At 36.2% G+C, this 20,514-nt stretch overlaps 1 protein-coding gene across 1 annotated transcript in view; it reads left to right on the top strand.

The window, feature by feature from the left end:
- GABRG3 (gamma-aminobutyric acid type A receptor subunit gamma3) overlaps positions 1–20,514 on the top strand; it is a 288,690-nt gene that overhangs the window by 1,000 nt on the left and 267,176 nt on the right. The window contains 2 exon segments of the mRNA XM_066313582.1: positions 2,218–2,366; positions 15,270–15,337. Of these exon segments, the coding sequence (XP_066169679.1) occupies positions 2,218–2,366; positions 15,270–15,337 (217 nt within the window).

Raw genomic sequence — 20,514 nt, 5'->3', positions numbered from 1 at the left:
GGGGAAGGCATGTAGCCTTTCTTCCCAGTTTGATACTGGTTTGCCATCACCCTATAGTTATTTCTTTAGATCACAGGAATATGGTAGGAATTGGCAGTCACTAGTAGGGTTACAAAATAAAAATACCACCTCAAGTGCCTTGAAGGAGGCAAGCAATGGAAGGGAAAGGCAAGCAATGGAAGGGAAATAACTTCTTAGGGAAGAAAGCAAAAGAGTTTGAAAAATATGTGTCTAGTGCATTTGTCTGACCCACTGTGAAACCTCTCCCACTTCCAATCTTAATCTAGAACATGAGTAGGGATTTAAATGGTTTGGAGGTACTTTCTAGGAAAGAAGCTGCTACATGGGGGGGGGGATCTAAAAGGTCTGCCAGAGCTTAGCTAGACTCTTGTTAGTGACTTGTTTTAAAGCAGCATCTCCCTGAAATGGGATTCATGATACTACCTGAACTCGATTCTCATTTCCAGGTACAGTCTGAATGCATGTGGTAAAGTTGTGGTGGCTGCAGCAGAAAAAGATGTATGATTTGTCCTTCTTTGCTATCAGTAATTCAGCACCACTGCAGAGTTTCAGCTTGGAAATATCAACCATGTATGTTTGGAGATGATGCCTCCTCAGAGAACAGTTCTGTAACAGCAGTATTAAAACACAGGGCTTGTCATGAATCTGATGGAAAAAAAAAATATTCTCCCCAAATCCTCCTGCGTTTTTTAATGCTCATTGGGTGGATTCTACAAAGAAAAAAAATCAAGTCTTTAGAAAATACAGCCCAATAACAGAAAAGTAGTGGTTGTCTGTTCAAAATTTCATCTTATGTTTTCTCTATTTTTATAACTCAGTTATATGAGCTCTCTGCAGAAAATCCTCTGGGTCTAGGTTTAAAAATTATTTTTATATAGAAATTGTACCTAGAGCAATTGCAAATTGTGAGGTCGTGTTAAGTGATTTGTGGTTAATCCTTAGGGGAGTATTGGCTGTAGAGCAGTTTCAGTTTATAGTTCCATTAAATTCTTAAATAGTGGGCTTCAAGCATTGTGAGGGTTGATGATGATCTGTGATTAAATTTTTGTATTTGTATCAGGGTTTCTTATGTTTACATAGAGTGTTTATCAAGACTTCAGGACAACTGAGGTATTTTAAAAGACAATAGTGTCCTTTTGGCGAAAAGGAGAGGGAGAGAAAGAAAGTTGCAGTGATATGTGTAGCACATCCCATGGATAAACAAGACTGGTGCCTCTCGTTCTCCACTGCTTTGCACCTCACATAATTATTGATATTTATGTAAAAATTTTGTATAATGTTATTATATCCCGTGGGCAATTGCAGGTTGAAACAAGACATGATTCCTTCCATAGGTTCTACAGTGAGGTTAGCTTTTATTCTAATAACTTCATCTCAGTGGGTCATATATTTTCTCCAGTGAGAGGCATCAAACAGGTTTGGTTTCTAAGATACCAAAAGATACATCTTCAAATCAACATTTTAAAGTCTGTGCACAAAAAGCTGCACAAATGAAATTAGTCTTGTGTGAAAATAGCTCTAGCTGTGATTTCTGGCCAAACTAATTCCACCACATTTGCATTAATATATACCCTTATAATAAAAATAATCCACCTATAAAGGAATAAAGTTGCAACTCATGGTGTGGTACTGTTTTTAAAAAAAGTTATTAAAGCTGCAGGGAAACTCAGATTAATTTATGCAATGCATTTGTGTGCTTGTGATAATCCATCTCAAATTCAAGGAGTGAGCTCTTAATTCTAAGCCTTGTAATACATTAAACTCTGAAATTCAGGCACTGAGAATATAATAATTTATTAATAGGATAAAATGATCAGGAAGCATTAACAGATCTGAATTTTTAATACTCTTATTAGCCTTTGTGCAAGAGATGAATCAGTTGTCTTGATGTATTAATAAAGTAATACTGCAGATGTTCGCTCTTTGTAAAAGTATATTGTAAACTAGTCAGAATATGTTCATTAAGTACAGGATATAAAATACTACTCTGATAGTTGTATTATCTCCTAGAGTATAACTTTTTGAAGACACTTCCAGAAGAAAATTTCTAAACAATTGTCAGTCATGACCTACGCACAGATACTCTGCAATTGTTAATGGGAAAATCCTGTTGCACCTGTTGCATTCTGCTGAATCCTATTGTGTCCAATTTTAGTTATGTAAAATAATATCTATTTTTTTCATTTGTTTTTGCAGTTCTATAAAGGTTGAAGAGGATGAATATGAAGATGGAACAATTAACCAAAAATGGGTTTTAGCTCCAAAAACACAAGACACAGATGTGACTCTCATACTAAACAAACTGTTGAGAGAGTATGACAAAAAGCTGCGGCCAGATATTGGAAGTAAGTACTTCTTTCTGCACAAGTGAGGATAAACTTCTCCATGTGCAGAGAAGGCATGTTACTATATTCTGGAAGTATCTGGGGAAGTGTAGATTAAGGGTTTTTTTTGACTGAAGTTAATTTCCAAGTCAGTATTTTAAAAATCGTAATTCTTATAAGGAAATCTGGCGGTACCTTAGGGTCCTAAAATCTGGTTGGTTTGTACAGACTTTGTGTAAGGATATGGAAGGTTCTTAAGTATTAGTTCTTAAGTATTCATCAGGTTTTTGACAGAGGAAGGAACACACTTCTTTTGTCATGCAGTCCATGCTGAAAATCTCACACTCTGAGAAGCAAACAAAACCTCGGTGTATTAAAAACAAAAAGTAGGACACAGCAAAAGAATGAGCACCTATTCTCTTCAAAATATGATCCTGAAAGTTGTGTTCCTTAATGCTGAGAAGGCAGCACTGGGATTGCCTGTGTATAGGGCAACTCCAGAGATGATCTTCCACAAACCAGCAGACATTTCCAAAAAAAAAATCTTACGATCTTGTGTCTTGTGGTCAGCACTACTACATGTAAGTATAAAATTTAAATAAGAGCCCATAGGTACCTGCATATAACCATCATGGGCTCTTTTATTGTTTTAATTTGTATAGTGAAGTTTCAGACCAGTTATGAGGTTTTTGGTTTTTGGGGTTTTTTTGTGCTCCACGTATTGTAGTTTTCCCCTTTTTTCCCTGGTTTGTATCCCTAGAGGATAATGGCTGTAGCACGACTGCTGCTCAGTTTGTTCACAGCAAATTTGTATGACAGAAATCAGAGAGAATTTGTCATATTTACTGTACCTTGCATGTGCTTCAGAATGAACTGAGAATGGGAAATACTCAAAAGAGTCTCCTTATATAATTCGCTTTTCCTAAATATTTGCAGGGATTAGAGGGAGGTTTCCTACCACTGATTATAGGTGAAATTATTGTTTGGTAATGGCACATGTGTTGGTACACTTTCTAGGTGATCCCTTTGGATCAGTTTAGAGGGAAGTAAGAGCACTTGTATGTATTCATCATTACAATTATTAGTGTTTCATAGCTACACAATAATGCAACAGCTGCAGAAAAAAAATACTATCCTGCGGTGCAAAAGAAAGGGTCTGTTTGATTCTTTTTTATAGCTATTATTTTGATTTTCCATAGTATTTACAAAGATCATATTTGATAGGTGTGTCTGTTTTTGTCACAAAGTGACATTTATCTCTCTCTACTTAGCTTGTCATACTGGATTTAGCTATCTTTAATATCTGATGGAGAGGTGCTTTAATGCACTTTCCCACCCATATCAACATCTGGAAGACAGTCTCAGACAAATTTTTTGATATATTTTGTACACTGTGTCCTCAGATCCCTGACTTAAGGCAGAATGAGCTATGTTATGCTTATGTGGGGCAAAGTAATCACTCGAAGTCCCCATGTCAGTTGCCATAAAATCAGTAGAGGTCAGACATATCTTACAGCACTGGGAAGTCATTGTTGCCAAAATAATTCCTTTTGTCTCTCCATATTCTATGAATCCTGCTTTAGAGAAAGGACTCAAATTACACAGCTCCTCATATATCAAACAGATTTTACAGTTCCCAACTACAGCTATTTCTATCATGCATCTTGATCCTAGGCCATTTTTTGTCTTTGATAGCAATCTGGCTATTTCAGAACCTGAGCTGAGTGTTGTTCAAATGCTACAGAAGTTAGTTCATCGCTGCTTCCTCCCCTGGTCCCTCTTTGCACTTCTTCTGCGTTTGATGCAGATAAATAACATTGCCCTTTTGAAGATGCAGAGCTGTCGCATTTGGCAAGGAGAACACAAGGGGAATGCTAGAGAATCAGGCATTACAGATAACTTCCCTGAATTGCTGGCTGGTGCCTCACACACAAACACATCTTCATTCCATCTGGGAGCTGGTTATCCTCCAAACAAGGTGGTTGACATGTCCTGGCAGCAGAATTGTCTTGGCTGCCCTGAAAGTCTCAGTATTAATACAAATACTTTAAAGCATAATACATACCAGCTAGAGCATAAGGGAAAAAAGGTAGTGTACCAGGTAACATAAGGCACAAATAAGACAATGCATGTTTTGGAAATTAGCGGAAGCATGAAGTGAACCAGTAGAAGAAGAAAGAAGTAATTCTCAGAATCAAGCAGAAGTTCAGCCAGTATTAAGGGTTAAATCCCAGATTAATATACAGTCACCTAGTAAATAGGGCCTTTCCATGGTACTGCTGGTAAGGAAGTTGTCTGACCTGCAGGACAGGGACACTCACCATTTCATGTCTCACTGATTTTCACTCAGTTTTTCAATCCTTTATTGCAAATCCACTATTTCTAACAGTGTGTAGCTTTAGCTGTGGTCCTGGGGAATTTATCTTCTTTCTGAATGCAGTCAGAAAAGCCAAGGAAATACTTTGCACTTTCTAAGGTTAGGATTGCCAGTTTCAGGTCACTTGGGAAGACACTTCTGCAACCAGAAACCATGGAGAGAAGGAGAAGACAGTGGTAAATAAAATGTATTGAAGTGCATGCTGGCACAGCATGCACTGTGGTTTTTCATCCTTCTCAAGTCAAATGATATTTTGGCTAGCTGAGGTGTATGAGTCCTACCTGGTGCAGGCATATTCTGAGTGCCCTTTTGCCCTACAAATGGGCATTGATGCTGTCAGCAATCACATCTCCTCCAGGCCAGCAGTACGGCCATCAGTGAGTGAACTGTGAACAGCTAGCAACCCTCTGTCCTCCTCTGTCACCCAAGCACATCTAAACCACTGTAAAGAGTGTCTAGGTCACGGCATGTATTTAAGGCTAGGACTTCTTTTTTTTTTCCTTATCCTGGCCTATCCTTGGCCTCAGCTTCCATGTAAATGACTGCTCCTCAGATCATGGGCACAATCTACACTTGGCACTTCAGGCATCAACTGCAAGGTTCCAAGCCAAGATTTTTAAAAAGTGGATTGAACAACCTAAATATTAGTCAAAGCACTTAACCTGTGAAGGCAAAGCAAAATGATACCTTAACAGGACCTGCCTCACTAAAAGGGGCCTTTCATCTTTGGAAACAAAGCTGTGTTCTACCAGCAGGGGAATGCCTGACTTCATCCCCTGTGGCCATGCACTTGGCAGAGTTCTTGTCTCCATGAATATCATGGCTTTTGAGGTTTTTTTTTTTATTGGTGGCATCTGGAAAGTTTCCATTATACCACAAAAAATACATCCTTTTTGAATTGGAAAAAAAAAAAAAAAAGAACTAAAGAAAAGAAAGCACTTCATACTGAACAGCTAATAACAGTGTACCAATTAGATCAAAATAAAAAGTGTTTTATGATGTAAAGCATCCTTTCACGTATTTTTTTTAGCCATTAAAATTATAGATCTCAGATACTGAAGTCTCTTATGTGGTATGAAAGACACCAATTCTAGAAAAAAACGAAACCAATTCAGAACTATGAAGATCTCAAAATCTCTTCCATAGGCAGGTATTCTGTGTTTTGTTTCAAAGTGCTTTGAAGTGAAGACCTGTTCAATGTACATGCCTCATTTTCTATGTGCAGTAAGACTTGCTGTCCTTGCTTTTTTCCTCCCATGTCACATTGATTTAAATCCTGAAATTTAGTAGGACCAGGTTCTGGCGCTGGAATTTTACTTCCTCTTTATTAATAAAATGAAAACAGAAATATTAGGCAAACCAACAGGATACAGAACATGATGATGATAATTACAGCTAAAAAAGCCTCAGTTTCATTTGAGTGATAAACCATATTTTGTAATTGCCCTTTTTTTCTTTGATTGACAGATTTAAAATCTAAGTTACTATTAAAAACCCACCATGCAAAAACCCAAACAAAAACAAACTAAAGAAAACTCAGCAATGAAGCAAAACATAGGTAATTAAATGACAGATGGCAAAACATATTTCCTTCAAAGTGAATTTATTTTAATGAAATCTTCTTCTCTCCTTCCTTAATGGACGCTTTAGACCATGACAAAGTTCTGGAAAATAAAAGCTACCTTCAGAACTCTACATTGTTTCAAGCTTAACTTTATAAGGAACCTAAGTTGTGTTAGAAAAATTTGTAACAATGAAATGAAGTAGGTTTACCAGTCACATTCCCTGAGTGAGTTTATGTGTGGAAACTTGTATGCTATCTTTTTTCTTTATTGTGAAAGTTACCTTACCCATCAGAAAGCTAGTATGTGAGAGCTTTCTGCAATATGCCATTAGTAGTGGGAGGGAAAAGGTCTCATGCTAGATTAGGCTTAGAATGGCAGAGTAGTAAGGCAATTTCTGTTGTGTTTGCATCCTCTGTTTCTCTGATGTATCATTATATTAAGGAAGCCTCTAAATTGCCTATGTTGAAGGAGGCTTCACCAGTCTGTGTTCTGAAGTATTTTCAACAAACACTAATGTCTGTCTTTCCTTCCTTCCTTCCTTCCTTCCTTCCTTCCTTCCTTCCTTCCTTCCTTCCTTCCTTCCTTCCTTCCTTCCTTCCTTCCTTCCTTCCTTCCTTCCTTCCTTCCTTCCTTCGTTCCGTTACTTTGCAGTAACTTATGTTTTCCTCTTGGATCCTCTGAAATTATTTGATCCCTGCAGCCTCTGGTAGTCATCTATATTTATTATGTATTTATACACCCATGTAAATTCACTTAGGAATATGTAATATTCTGATTCCACCAGTTTTAGTTGACTTGGGAGTCATGCTGGTTTTCTTTACTTCTCCAGTATCTTTGTAACCATTAGCTGTATTTCTGCAGATGAGAGCAGTCTCAGACATTGCCGTGCAGCTCTCACTACCTTGGGTAGGTTTGTACAAGCATAGCTGTACAAATAGATGGGCTCATTTGAATCAGCAAGCACAGAAGACTAAGCTCTGTCTGATGTGCTTTACTGTGCTGCTTGGGAGCATTAGCAGCAGTTCTCTTTTAAAGCAGTTAAAAGTTTTCTCTGTAACTAATTTACCCAGTTTCTCAGTGTGTTCAAGAAGCAAATCTGTTGGTTGAGAGGAAACAACTCTTGCTTTTTAAAGGATATGTCTTTTTCCAGGCACAATCCTGTTGAAAATCCTGAGTTCTGAAGCAGTATCACAACCTTTCTCCTGCCTGACCTGCTTTCCTGCCATGTCGCACAGAAATGAACCCTGAAGTGCACCACAGGCTATTACCGCAGAGGCTGTCAAGTTATTTTTGCTAGTTGTTGATTGCCACACCTGATGCTCTTTAAATTAGCTCCAGCTAGGTTTCCCCATATGTGGTGACAGAGGGTTGCATATTGCCTGACAGATGAAAATATTTTCCAGATCATAGTGCAGAGAAAGCTGTGAAGTGTCATGCCAGGTCAAATCACTACTTTCTGCTCTAAGTCTTTTTTTTTGTGCTGGCCTACAAGACTGTGTCAGGCATCTTAAAATATGAAGTAGTAAGAGAGACATGCACTGCTTCAGGATTGATCACAGACAGTTGTACCTGCAAAGCCAACTTGTGTGTAAAGGTAGAGCACGTGGGAAGGAGAGATGTGGGGTAAATTCTGTTTGTATTATGGCAGCACTCACAGTTCTGGATCCAACTTCTGTAGTACTGGGCATTGCAGAAAACTGTGGAGATTAGTCTAATTTAGATTTATACAGAAGAATAAACTTGAAAACCTGTTATTGAGGACACAGAGTTCTGTGGCTAAGACCTAGGAAGAAGCAGGGCTGAATATAGTGAGAGCTCCATGAAAAAATCATAACTAAAAAAAATCAGAAATGCTTTCATTGTTCTTACTGATAACTTCCCTTTTTCTTCTTTTTTTGGTGGGGTAGGAGTGGATTGTCTTCCTTTCAGAGACTTTTGTTCTGATTTAGCCATCCAACTAGAAATCCTCAAGAAAAGGGATATTCCTGAGGAAAGGATTTCTGTTTAATGAAAATGAGAACAATCTTTGTTCTAGGTGGGATGATAGAAGAGATTTCTTCTGATTCAGCAGGAGTTTTAATTCTCTACCATTTTCAGGAACTGATGCTTTCTTTTGCACTGTTGGCCACGAATATTTCTAGATTATTAATAGCAAGGTTAGCAGATTAGGGGTAAACTACTCTATGAACACTCCAAAATACCTGTTTCAGATTTTTGTGATGCATGTTTGAGTTTTGAAAGATTACATAAACAAATAGGTTGTTTGCCCATAGTCTTGGTTTGATCCTGGTCCAGTGCATTAAACACAAATTTCTTTCAAAATCCTTCATGGGAGCAACACTGATTAGGACAGGATCTTGACAGTGAGCCTTCTTCATGCCTCAATTCTGCTTTTCTAATTGCTTAACCATGGACTGACTACAGGGGAATTTCTGCCTTAGCTTTCTGACCTGCTTTGGTTCACAGCTTTTCAACCCTCAGGGGAAACATCCTACTTTTTATTCATCCTTTTCTCAGGTAAAATTTTAATGTGCAATACTGAAAGTATAAGTAGAGAAATTTTAGTCCAACGCATTGAGCGTGAAGCCCTGCAACTCAGTGTTTCCACTTAAAACTCTCCAAAGCAACCCAGCTTCATTTTTCCAATTATTTAAGAGTTTTGATTATTTTCCTTCCCCCCCTCCTTTATTTTTTTTCCTGATCACCTGATTTAAATCAAATGCTGGAAAGCAACACTTTAATTTGAAGCTTACTGTTCTTCGATATATAGAAGTATTTTAGTATTCAAACACTGTTTTTCTGAATCTACCCCATGATTTATTGCCAATAATTTACCCCAGGTAATGCAGTTCTTTGCCTACATAAAATGCTCCTTTCTCCCACTGCTAAGAAGCCACTTGTTTCTTTGCAATTCTTATGTCTTGTATGTAGTCTGTTGGGTTAGAAAAAAGTACTGCTTGTGTGTTGGAGAAAGAGGCCTTTTACCCAATTACTAAATTGCATTCTCCCTTAAAATACAACCTTCTCTTTGTGCATGTAAATAATTAATTTACACAGATAACTTTTATTTACTGTTTTATTTCCTGACAGTGACTATTTGTTGAAATGGCTTGATGCATACACAGATGGAATATTTTTTCTTGAATAGCACTGTAGGTAGGAAAGTTTGGTTGACAGCTAATGTTTGCCTAACTCTTAGTCTTAACTGTCACACACAAAACTCAATGTAGAAGCTGCTATTTCTTATTCTCTCTTCTCTTCTATAGCTTCACTATCATATTTTTTAATCTGAGAGGATCATGGGAGTATAGCATACAAACTTTCTGGATGCTGTGAGTTGGAAGTTAGGTAAGAGTGAGGCAAAGTCTAAGCTACTAATTACATAAGAAAATCCTTTTCTTCTTTCTCCTTTCTTCTCTGACCCAGACTATGTTGGCATTAAAGAGGTGTCTTAGCAAAGATGTTCAGTGTTAGTTGCCATTTTGAGGTCATGGCACAGACTAATTGTTCTGCCATCTTTAAACAGGGACTCATTATGTTCTGCACATATAATTTTAAATATTGTTGCTCATTTTTACACCTGTATAGTTTTCTTATGGCTTTTATTGTTCATCCAGGCCCTGGATGCTAGCTTGCTAGACTTTGCAGGAACAAATTCTGTTATTGTTTAGTGTTATGGTATCACACAGGAGCTCTCCCCTCTGATGAATATAAGTAAAACAAAAATTAAAGCTGTAGGGTTTGATTGAAAAACAAGCCTAACCATTATGATATACAGTTTTCATTCCACAACATAATACTTGAAAAATTACAGCTTGTGCATTAGGGAATGGTAAATGAAGGATGAAAGTGGTGAAGGTTGATTGATAGTTATGGTGGGAAATGGAGAATAAAAGTGATTTGTAGTTAATTGAGGGAGTCTGTTTATGTGCACACTGTCATTCACACTCCTGGACAAAATGACAACCAAACCTACCGTGTAAAAAAAACCCAAACCTGTTTTCAGAGGACTGTGTTCTCATCCTGGTATTGCTTTAATCAAAACTTTCTTTCTTCTTTGGATTTTCATTTGCAGTTCTATTTTGATAGTTTGAACCTAAAACATATGGATGTCACAGAGTTTCTGTGTCTGTAGCAAGTGGAGGACTTTGACATCTATCTGTTTTTTAGCCCATTCTCTTTCATGCAGGAAGATTGAGGGTTTATAATATTCCTCACTGATAGATTCTTAGCATTGTAGAAGAGAATCTTCATCCAAACCTTAAGCTAACACTGCCAAATCCAGCACTAAATCATGTCCTTAAGTGCCACATCCACCCATGTTTTAAGTGCCTGCAGAGATGGTGGCTTAACACTTCCTGTTACCAGGTTTTTCTTCAAATGTGGTAATTTGCTGTAAAATGGAGACATGTTAGCTGACTGTATTTAATCTTGAGAAGTGACTTGTTAGCATAGCAGTTTGTTTTATAGGAATAGCTAGGTAAATAGATGTTGCCCATAAAGTCACGTAGGAAAATTGGAATAGTCATCATCACTAATGCAAAGTAAAAATTAACACTATAATCACTACTCTTACAGTTACCAATAACTGTGTAATGATTTATTACAGCTTTGTCCCAATTTAAAATAGCAATTTATGTCGTAATGAGAGAATGTAAAATATCATTATAGAGCAATATTAAAAAAAAATCTCATTACTGCAGAGCCAATCTTGTTAGTCATTTGCGTTCAGAAGTCTTGTGAAATTTGGGCAGAATTCAAGCAGCCCTGTGGTTCTTGAACAGAAATCATATTGTGATTTTTACATAGTTGTGTGCCTTTTAAAAATCTAGTTCTAGTTGTTTTGCTTCTATAAATGTGTATGTATTGATCTGTAACATTTTTTACCACTGCTGTGTTGGGTAAGGCCAGAATAAACCTGGGAGCTGGTTGAACAATGTAAGAAAGATTAATTCTCAACAAAAAATAATTTATTTTAAAATTTATGAGAACTCAGTAAGACATACTTTGTTTAATTGAGCTTGTAAAAAAATGTTTCTCAATATTAAAATTTTAAATATATTTCTAAACATTTATGATTTATGCAGGAACATTAGTGCTATTTGGACAGACTTCAAATGTGGAGGAAGCTTTCTGAGGGAAGAAAAGTGGTTTCATTCATGAAATAAGCATCAGTTCTGAATAGTGGAGATCTATCAAAAATTAAGAGATAATTTTAAAGGACAGGATAATTCATAGTAAATAAGCATAATGAAATGACAGGAAGATTTTGCAGATTTTTCCCCCTACATGACATGGAAACTGTGTAACATTCCCTCCATTGATTTACTCAAGAGTTTTTTTAAAATTCTCCTGATTTGTCTGTTGAGTTTTTTATACACATGATCAACTCACATATGTCCAACAGTGATGTCTTCATGGATTTTAATGAGATTCAAGCTCAGGTATTGGTTTTTTTCACCAGTGTAAATCCACAATGCAGGACTAGATGAATCCCGTAGTTGTCCTAGGTGTGTTTTGAGCTGTCAGGTTTTTTTGAAGTTTGTGGGCACTACTTGTTGGTAGCATCTTTGCAAAGAGATAGTTACAAAGCTGACTGGAGTCTGTCTCAAAGACAGAGCATTTGGATCAGATGACCTTAGTTTTGTTTAAAAACAATTTGTTTGCTTTATAAATCCCCTCCTCAATTAAAACCAGCATGTTTGAAGATTAAATGACTGTGGTAAGCAGCTAGGTTACCTTAGGTAGCACTGAGTAGCAGTGTAACACTGCAATTGCTCAGATGTGCTTGCATTGTCCTTTAAGGAAAGTTACTGCCATATATTAAATAATGTCTCAAAGAACTTTGAGAAGGCTGGTACATTTGTTGACAACCTTTAATTGCAATCTTGCATGTTGTATACACATGGTTCTGCCTGTAGTTTTTCTAAGTTTCTGACAGCTCTATAGAACTCTCTTGAGTTTATGCCAGTATGAAAACAGTACTGAAGCTGAGTATCCATATTTAATCTTATTGTCAGCTTTTAGTGAGGTATTAACACTTTCATTGTTCTCTCAACAATATTGTGAGGACTCTTCTAGTGCGAGGGAAAAAGCTCCATCTGCAGCTCAGGAACTCTGTGTGTGGCTTGAATTCCTTAATGAACTAAGTGTTTACAAAAGCATGCAGTATACTGAAAAATGAGTAGGCATTGAAATTGCAGAATCACAGAATGATTGGGAGGGAACATAGTGGATCATCTGGCACAACCTTTGTGACAGTGTAGCTATTTTGTCTTTCTGTAAAACTCAATTTAAGAGCATTTTAGGGTGAGTTCTTTCTAGTAAGACATGATAATTTTAGGGCTCAGTTGTTTCGTTTTTCATAATGCATTTTGCAGGAAATAATCTTAAAACCTTGCTTCATTTTGATCAGTCCTTTGAATTAAAAACCTTATGATAATGAATCTAAGATTTATACCTGATAATCCTTTGTATGTTTTTATAACCATGAAAGACCACATGCAACAAGAGCTATGCTCTTCTGTCTCTTCTTTTAAAATCTGAGCACACATTTATCATACAACCAAATTACAATTGTATTTTTTACCTTTGTCTAGGAAAATAGAACAAAATAATTCAAAGAAACTTTCAATTCTTTATATTTTTTTTTAAATTTGAACATGCGTAATAGCTTACCTGTATTTTTTATTACTTGTTATTAATTTGAATTTCACTGGAAATGTCTGATAGAAGAAGTGACTGTTGTTTAGTTTCCTGTTTCAAGGTTAGATCTTTACTGTAAATAAGATCAAATTCTCTTTAGCATTAACTACATTAACAAGCAGTGACCTTTTTTTTTTTTTTTTTTTTTTTTTTTTTTTTTTTTTTTTTTTTTTTTTTTTTTTTACTATAAGAGAATTTGGTTCAGCACATTCAGGAGAAATTATCACCTCATATTCTATTTATATGCGTAACTGCAGTGATTAAACAGAAACAGATTTCAAGCACTGTGTTCTGGTCCTGAATTTTGTTCTGGGTCCTGCCAAGATTCAGTTTCATGCCAATTTCATCCTTAAGTCTAGTGCCATTAGTGGTCACTAGAACTCCTTAGCCTTGAACTTCTATCTAGACACATGCATAAACCCTGTAAAGCTGAGAGCTCTTTATTCCATGAATGCTCTTCTGGTGAAAGAGCTAGCTGTAGTTCCTCACTATTACCAATGCCTGTGTAATGACATTTATTATTGCATTTTGAGGCAACTCATTACCAGAAGCTGCTAGACTCCTATTTAGTTATTAGCTGGGTACAATTAGAGTTGCTTTAATCAGCTGAGCTTGTTCAGCTGAATTCACATTTTCTTTTGCTGAAGGGGAGATCTGAGTTTATCAGCTAGAATTTCAGACAGTTTGAAACCATGACCTTAAAAGATCCTGGATGTTCTGACCATACACAGTCAATAAGTATGTGTTAGTTAATGCATTAGAGAGAATCTTTAACCACTGTTTGTACCCAGTTTAATGTTTGTTTTTTCCAGCAGGGGATATAGCCTTCCTAATGATATGTACATACCAAAATCTTACAGGACAAGCCAGCATGCAGATTCTTTTTTCATAACCATCTAAATTTTTAAGTACTTTAAAACTACTTGACACCTCTTTGAAATTTGGAGGATGCAGGCAAAAAATATTCATCTTTTCATGTAAAGATTCCTGTCTATCTTCAACTTCGTGCCAGATGGCTTTACACCAATTGCCTGATAGTTACCAGAGATAATCTACCAACAGAACCTTGGTATTAAAATGTTTTGCACTTCTCTGCTCAGTAGCTTCCCAGAAGAAAGCTTTCTGCTTTTTGAATGGGTGATATGCCTGCATTTACTCATTCTAGGAGTCTCGGGGGTTAGTGAAAAAAAGTCCAAATCCAACATAGTTCCCAAGCCAGTGGTTTGAACATTCTCTGGAGATTTTTGAAAACCATGTAGAAGAGAAGGTGCTTCTATGGGAAAGAAAGATGTCCAACAAAAGCTGTTGGCTTACTCTAGGAGAAAGTTACCATCAGTTCTCACTATCCAGATTAAAACAGCATTTATTCTATATACTTAGTGTTGAGCCAGCTAACTCTGGAGAAAGTAAGCTGCTAATTTAGATCTCAATTTAGAGCTTAATGTATAACCTGTGGGTTTGGAAGAATGGCAGTATAAGTAAAAAAAAAATTAATGTGTCTTTCAAAAGAGTGGCATTGTTTTAGAGTTAGGTTATGTCACCTATAAGAGCTCAATAATATCCAGCAGCTACACTGGCACCCAAGATGCTGAAAGAAAAATCCTAGTGGCCTCAGCAAAAGAAATGGTTACAGAGCTTGTCTTGGTTTACTAAGTTCTGAAAGTCAGAAAACATGGAAGATCATGTGAGAAATATGCATTGACTAAACCAAATCAAATTCAAAAGTCTTTGAAAGAGTGCAAAGGCAGTGTGGACTGAAGAGAATGAGTCTAAGTTGAAAGAAGAGTTGCTTAGGTTTAGCTAATCAGATTTCATAGAGATTTTACTCGAAGTTAGGATGATTTCAGGGCTGATGAGATGCAGAAGTCTGGAAAGATTGTTTTGATGTGGAACGAACAGGCTAAAGGACCTGAATGTTGAAGCAAAGGGAAAAAGTAATATGCTGTATTATTTCTACTTTGATGTCAGACATCTTAGATATGAGCTCGACTTTGAGCTACTGTGCCTAGGACTTTGAGCTACTGTGCCTAGCATTAAAAGTTTCTTTAACAAATTGTTGCTGAGACAGATTGGAATTGTGATGATGAAGTGGTACAGGTTTTAACTGATGGTAATTTTTTTTGTTGGGTAGGAGGAATAGAACCATGTTTTCCTAAAAATACAGTATCCATATTTCTCAGTAGTTGTACCTGAAAAATAGACGTTATTGGGGGGGAAAAAAGCATTTAAAGTGATCATTTTTGTTGTCTGCAAAATAATATTTTTTTTTCTCCACAGTAAAACCAACAGTTATTGATGTTGACATTTATGTCAACAGCATTGGTCCTGTATCATCAATAAATATGGTAAGTAACTTACAAAGATTTTTATCTGGATTGCTGATCTTGGCATCAATACTAACTTTTGTTTTTGTTCTGATTTAGTCTGTCTTCAGCTATAATTCTGAGTTTCGTGTCTCATCAAGAGAACAAACCTACAAGCAGTGTTATGCTCTGTGTTGTCTGTTGAAAAATGCTGGTAGATTTTCAGTGGTAAAATAGCCATCTTAGGAAAAAAAAAAGTATGCAGTGAAGTAATTTTCAAGAAAACTCTTGAGCTGTTGTTTCAAGAGGCAATCAAATATACAGGGCTTCATAATGTGGCGTTAATGAAAGTCATCATATAATAACAGCATATTTATTTGGAGTTCATCATCTCTTCAGTGTTTGCTTTTCTTTCACTGAGTTACCAACAGTCTTGAACATTGAAGTATAATTTTGAAGAAGTTATACATAGATGTACTGCATGACTAAAGGCAGGAGAAACTGAAAGAGTGTGATAGTGTGGCAGTAATAAACCTATGGTTGATCAGTTGTCACAGTCTGAACTCTAGGTCTTTCCTCAGTGCTGCAGCAACATATTCTGATTTAGAAAGCAAGCTGAATGTTTATTTAGCTATGGGTTTGTGAGTTGCTGTGGCTGTTGGTGCAGCTTTTGAGTTTGGCTTCATCATATTATTCCTCTTCTTAAATTAGGCTGATTTTTTTTTTTTTAATAGAGCTTGGAAATGGAGGACCTATTAATACCTTACTGTACTTAAAGACTTTAAAATAGTTTCTTCAAAGCAATGTCTCTTCTCCACAATGGCATTCAAAGGCAGCTGTGTACAAGGTTCCTATAAGAATCTAATGAATGCATTGCATGTGTCTTTTGTATTTTTGGAAGAAAAGCTCCTGAATTTAAAAGGTGTCTGTTCTGTTCAGCCTTATTCTTTGGTTTTGCCTATAAATATGAAAGAAGGCAAATCATTGCAGCATATCAAATACCAGGTGGTCAGAGTGATGCCTTGAGAGGCTTCCTGGAGCAGAGGCTGGACAGATTTAAAGGAATAAAGGAGGTATTTATTGAAAGGCTTTCAAAGGATACACCTTGGACAGTACAAGAGCCCAGCTGTGACTCTACTCAAGATGGACCTAAGATGGACACAAGATGGACAACTAGTCACTAGTTTTCACACTTTTTTAAGTTCTGGTCTATTTACATATTTGGGTTAATTCTCGAATTACAGCTTCAGGTTATGAAGTTCCATCCTCCCAGTCTGCTCCCCTCAGTTCCCTGTTGTTTATACTTTTGGGGGCCTGACGCTGTAACGGTGTCCTTGCTTCTTGGGCTGGAAAAGGATTATTTTGTCTAACTAAGCTGTGAAGAGAACTGACTAACGCTTTATATGACGTTCAGAGTTATATACTAATGCAGTACAGAATTTGAAAAATATGAAAGCTAAAACTTAAGACATCAAGAGACTCCTATGCACCCTGGCAGTGGAAAATCTGGAAAGTAAACACAGAACAAATTATATACTGTGGACAACTTGGTGTCATATTCAACAAGTGTGAAATGTGTTGATTGGTATTTCATGTGAAACACTGAATGTCAAGGAATGGGAGTAGCTGCTCCATTCTTGAACTAATAAATAGCCAATTATCTTGCCCTTCCCTGATGGCCTACCATAATGACTTCTCTGGAGAACAATTTATTAGAAGGTCCTCTGGCTTGCATTTGCACAAGGAATGGGTGCTCTGTTCAAATGCAATGGCGATAATGTGTTTTTGCTCTTTGCATCTCTGAATTAGTTTGTGGCTGGTCTCTGCACTGGCAGAAATGATTGAGAAGCTTCTTTTCCCCCAATACATGTTATTTCAACTCTTTGGCTACAGTTATTTCAACTGTTTGGCTACAGTATTCAGTAGCCCTGATTTGGTCTACAGGAAGAAAAAATCGAATACTTTGGGGATTAAAAATAATAATTCATTTACTTTAAATAAGCAGTTTTTCATGTAGACTGTGAACCACTGAAGCATGGGTACACAAAGAGCCAAACAGAAGTAGTAGCTAGAAATTACCTGTGTCAGAGGAAAAGGATGGAAGGGTCCATCTTCAATTTGATATCTGTTATATAACTGGAATTTCAAAATGTACATAAAAATTCCATTTCAGGAGAAAAAAAGAGAAGATTCTTGGTAAAACCCACCAGTGCTCTTTTTCTCACCAGGACAAGAACTTCTAACTTTTCTCTCCTAAATTATTATTAAAAGTTGAGCTGTTCTGTCCAGGCAACTCGGTAAAAAATGTGATGATTGATTGAGCAAAAAGAACAGTGATTACATTGATTTCCATCTCTTCTGTTTCAAGAGTGAGATCATCAACACGTACAAGGCGGACTTTCCTGCTGTGTACTTCCAAACTTAGACCTTAGCTCAATTGCTTTTTTCTTAGTCTGCAGCACTTCTGAGGGAAAATCATGTGGAGCTTCTCTAGAAACCAAACTCTGCATGTATATTTTCTGATCAGTTTTCATCAGTGATTTTCATCTAGTGGGTGAAACCTAGGAAATAATTTTCTTTAAGATGTTTTTTCAATGGGTATTCAGCTGAATCTTCAAGCCAGTTTTGTAGAGCAAAGCTTTTCAGATGTCATTAACTGTTGCAATTATGCTTAGTCTTGAGTATGAATATTAATATCTAACTGTTTCTTTAACAGTCAGGAAGAAGACAGTTTCTATCAGACACCTACTTGTAGCAAAGTTAATCTCAGATGAATTGTATGTGAATACAATGAAGAATGAATCATTTCAAACTGGGGCTGTTAGTGCCACAAGGGGAAGAAATGTTAGGGACTCCTTCAAAAAGGCTTCAAGTCAAAGGAGAGGTAGTGTTCTGTGGCAGAAACAACATAATCCACAGGAATATATGCCTAACTCTGCATTCCAGACTTTTTGCAGGAAGTTTCTGCCACTTCCCTTATCAGTTACTAATTTTCTAGGCAATTTCAATATGTTTATTTTAAGGATTTCCAGAAAAAAATCAAACAGTAATGTGGTTGCTCTTCTGTTAGAGACTCATCATTATAATATCTTCATGAAGACAATAGAAACTTGTTTTCTGAATAGACGGGGGTAATTCTTCCTTTGTCAGTGACATGGAAGATATCTTTGGGTCATGATTAAAAAAGCTTGATATGAAGAAATAGGAGCTCTGCAATAGTAGACAAAGGAAAACAGACTGAATCATGACCTGAGTGATACTAGGAAGTAGTTGTAGATGCCAGTAGCTTTAAAGATGTAATTTCAGCATTTTGAGTTATGGTATGATGTTATGAAATAGTACATCTTATTGATATTTTACATGAGTATTTTGAAATTTAAAATTCTGAGATACATGAACGCCCATTCAAAAATTTTAGGCTGTCTTTTAAATAAATGAAAGCCATCTTATATATAAATATCTCGATAGCTGTCCTTTATCACAAAACATAATAGGATGTGAGCTTAGACTCATTTAAAGGATACTGGTTTATTTTAAAGTAAATTACAAATTTACTGGCATTCTATGAGCCAAATTATATATTCCTATATGTATATTATACCTTTTTGTCTTGGTTTTCATAATTTAATAAAGTAAGTTAAAGAAATGTGTAATCTGACATTTCAAGGTGCAATGTCATTGTAGACCTTAGGTCATAGGATGCAAGATTTTAATTCAACCTTTTCTTACAGAAAGACTTTGCTATATCTGTGATTATAATGAACACTCTTCCACTATATTAGGGAATCTTAAGGAGCTTCCAAATGAGATTTTTTAATTAATTTTTTGAATTTTAGAACTCATTTGCAATTTTTTTTGTTTCCCCCCCCATGCTTTATATAACTCAGTTATTTTATATCTGTCTTTTTTTTTTTTTTTTTTTTTTTCTTTAGTGTTTTCCATTGAAAACAGTGCCCAGGAACCATATGATTTTGCATTAAAATCCATGATCCATTTTTTGTCAACCCTCTGGTTCTTGTCAATAGCTGTAAAGGTTTATAATTTACCTTGTAAAACATAGCTTTAATGTGGCTTACTGTAGCCTGGTTTTCCACAGATAAGCAATACTGGCTTGTCTATAAAAGAACAGAAAAGGGAAGGAGACCAATATACAAACTGGGATCTAGGCATAAATAGTGGAGATAAAAATCCCCTAGAAGTAGTTTTGTGAGACAGAAAGGTAAACACTCTGAGATTAAATAGACTATCAAACCTCAGTGGCATCAAAGCCTTTGTGTTTGTGCATTCACACATACAGGGTTAACTGAGTAGCTACAAGAATGTGAGATTGCAGCACAAATTGCTAGTGAAGGAAGAATTTTACACCTGTGTGTTTTTTCCAACTGGAATCTCATTTTAACACAGCTGTACAGAAAGAATTTGAAGTGATTGGGAGAAGCAACTTTATAAACTGTACTTACCTGTCCATAAAAATAGTAACTGGTTATCTGCTGGATATATGGTCATCTCTTTATTCTCAAGTATTCTTAAATTGCAATTCACAGTGTTTCTTTTATGTATTTCATCACTTCATTCTATTGTGTCCACTCTCTAGGCTATGTCATATATCTTTATGGGTGCTATATTTCCCATTTCTTCAGTTAAGTGTTCTAAAATAAAAGCAGTTTTTACTCTATTTTAGCTCTTAATGTATTGGTAGACTTCTTTGAACTTCAAAGTCCCCATATGCTTGTTTCACTTCTCCACTAGATACTATAGGTATCTAAAAGAATAGTCTTGATCTGGAGACTTGTCTAAAATACTACTCAAAGCTTATAATTAAGCTTGAATTTCTTACATGCTTTCAGTCTTTATGTCTATTTGCTTCACGATAGTTAAAATTATTGTTAGAACACCTCTAATTATAGAAAAACCACCTGGTGAGTCCTTCCATCATATGGTGAAACTGTTTTATACCCAGATTTCATCCCATTTTCAGCCCACTGTGAAATACCCCGAAGTATTTCCTTTACTGACATCTTCTCAAAGATAGTGCAAGTCACTGTTTGAGCACAATGCTGGTGCCCTGTTCATTGTTAACTTGAAGTGTGTTTTTCTAACTCTATCTCACTATCTTACCTAATCTATTTATACAGCAATTGTGTAGGGAGAACGTCTCAGTTATTTTTGTGGAGTGAGTTTTCCAGTTGATGAGTTCAGATAATCACTAAAATAATGGA

Source organism: Sylvia atricapilla, chromosome 2 (genome assembly GCF_009819655.1).
Source record: "Sylvia atricapilla isolate bSylAtr1 chromosome 2, bSylAtr1.pri, whole genome shotgun sequence".
In the NCBI taxonomy this organism is placed as follows: domain Eukaryota; kingdom Metazoa; phylum Chordata; class Aves; order Passeriformes; family Sylviidae; genus Sylvia; species Sylvia atricapilla.
The sequence above is the reverse complement of the archived record's forward strand: the minus strand, read 5'-3'. Positions and strand labels throughout refer to the sequence as shown.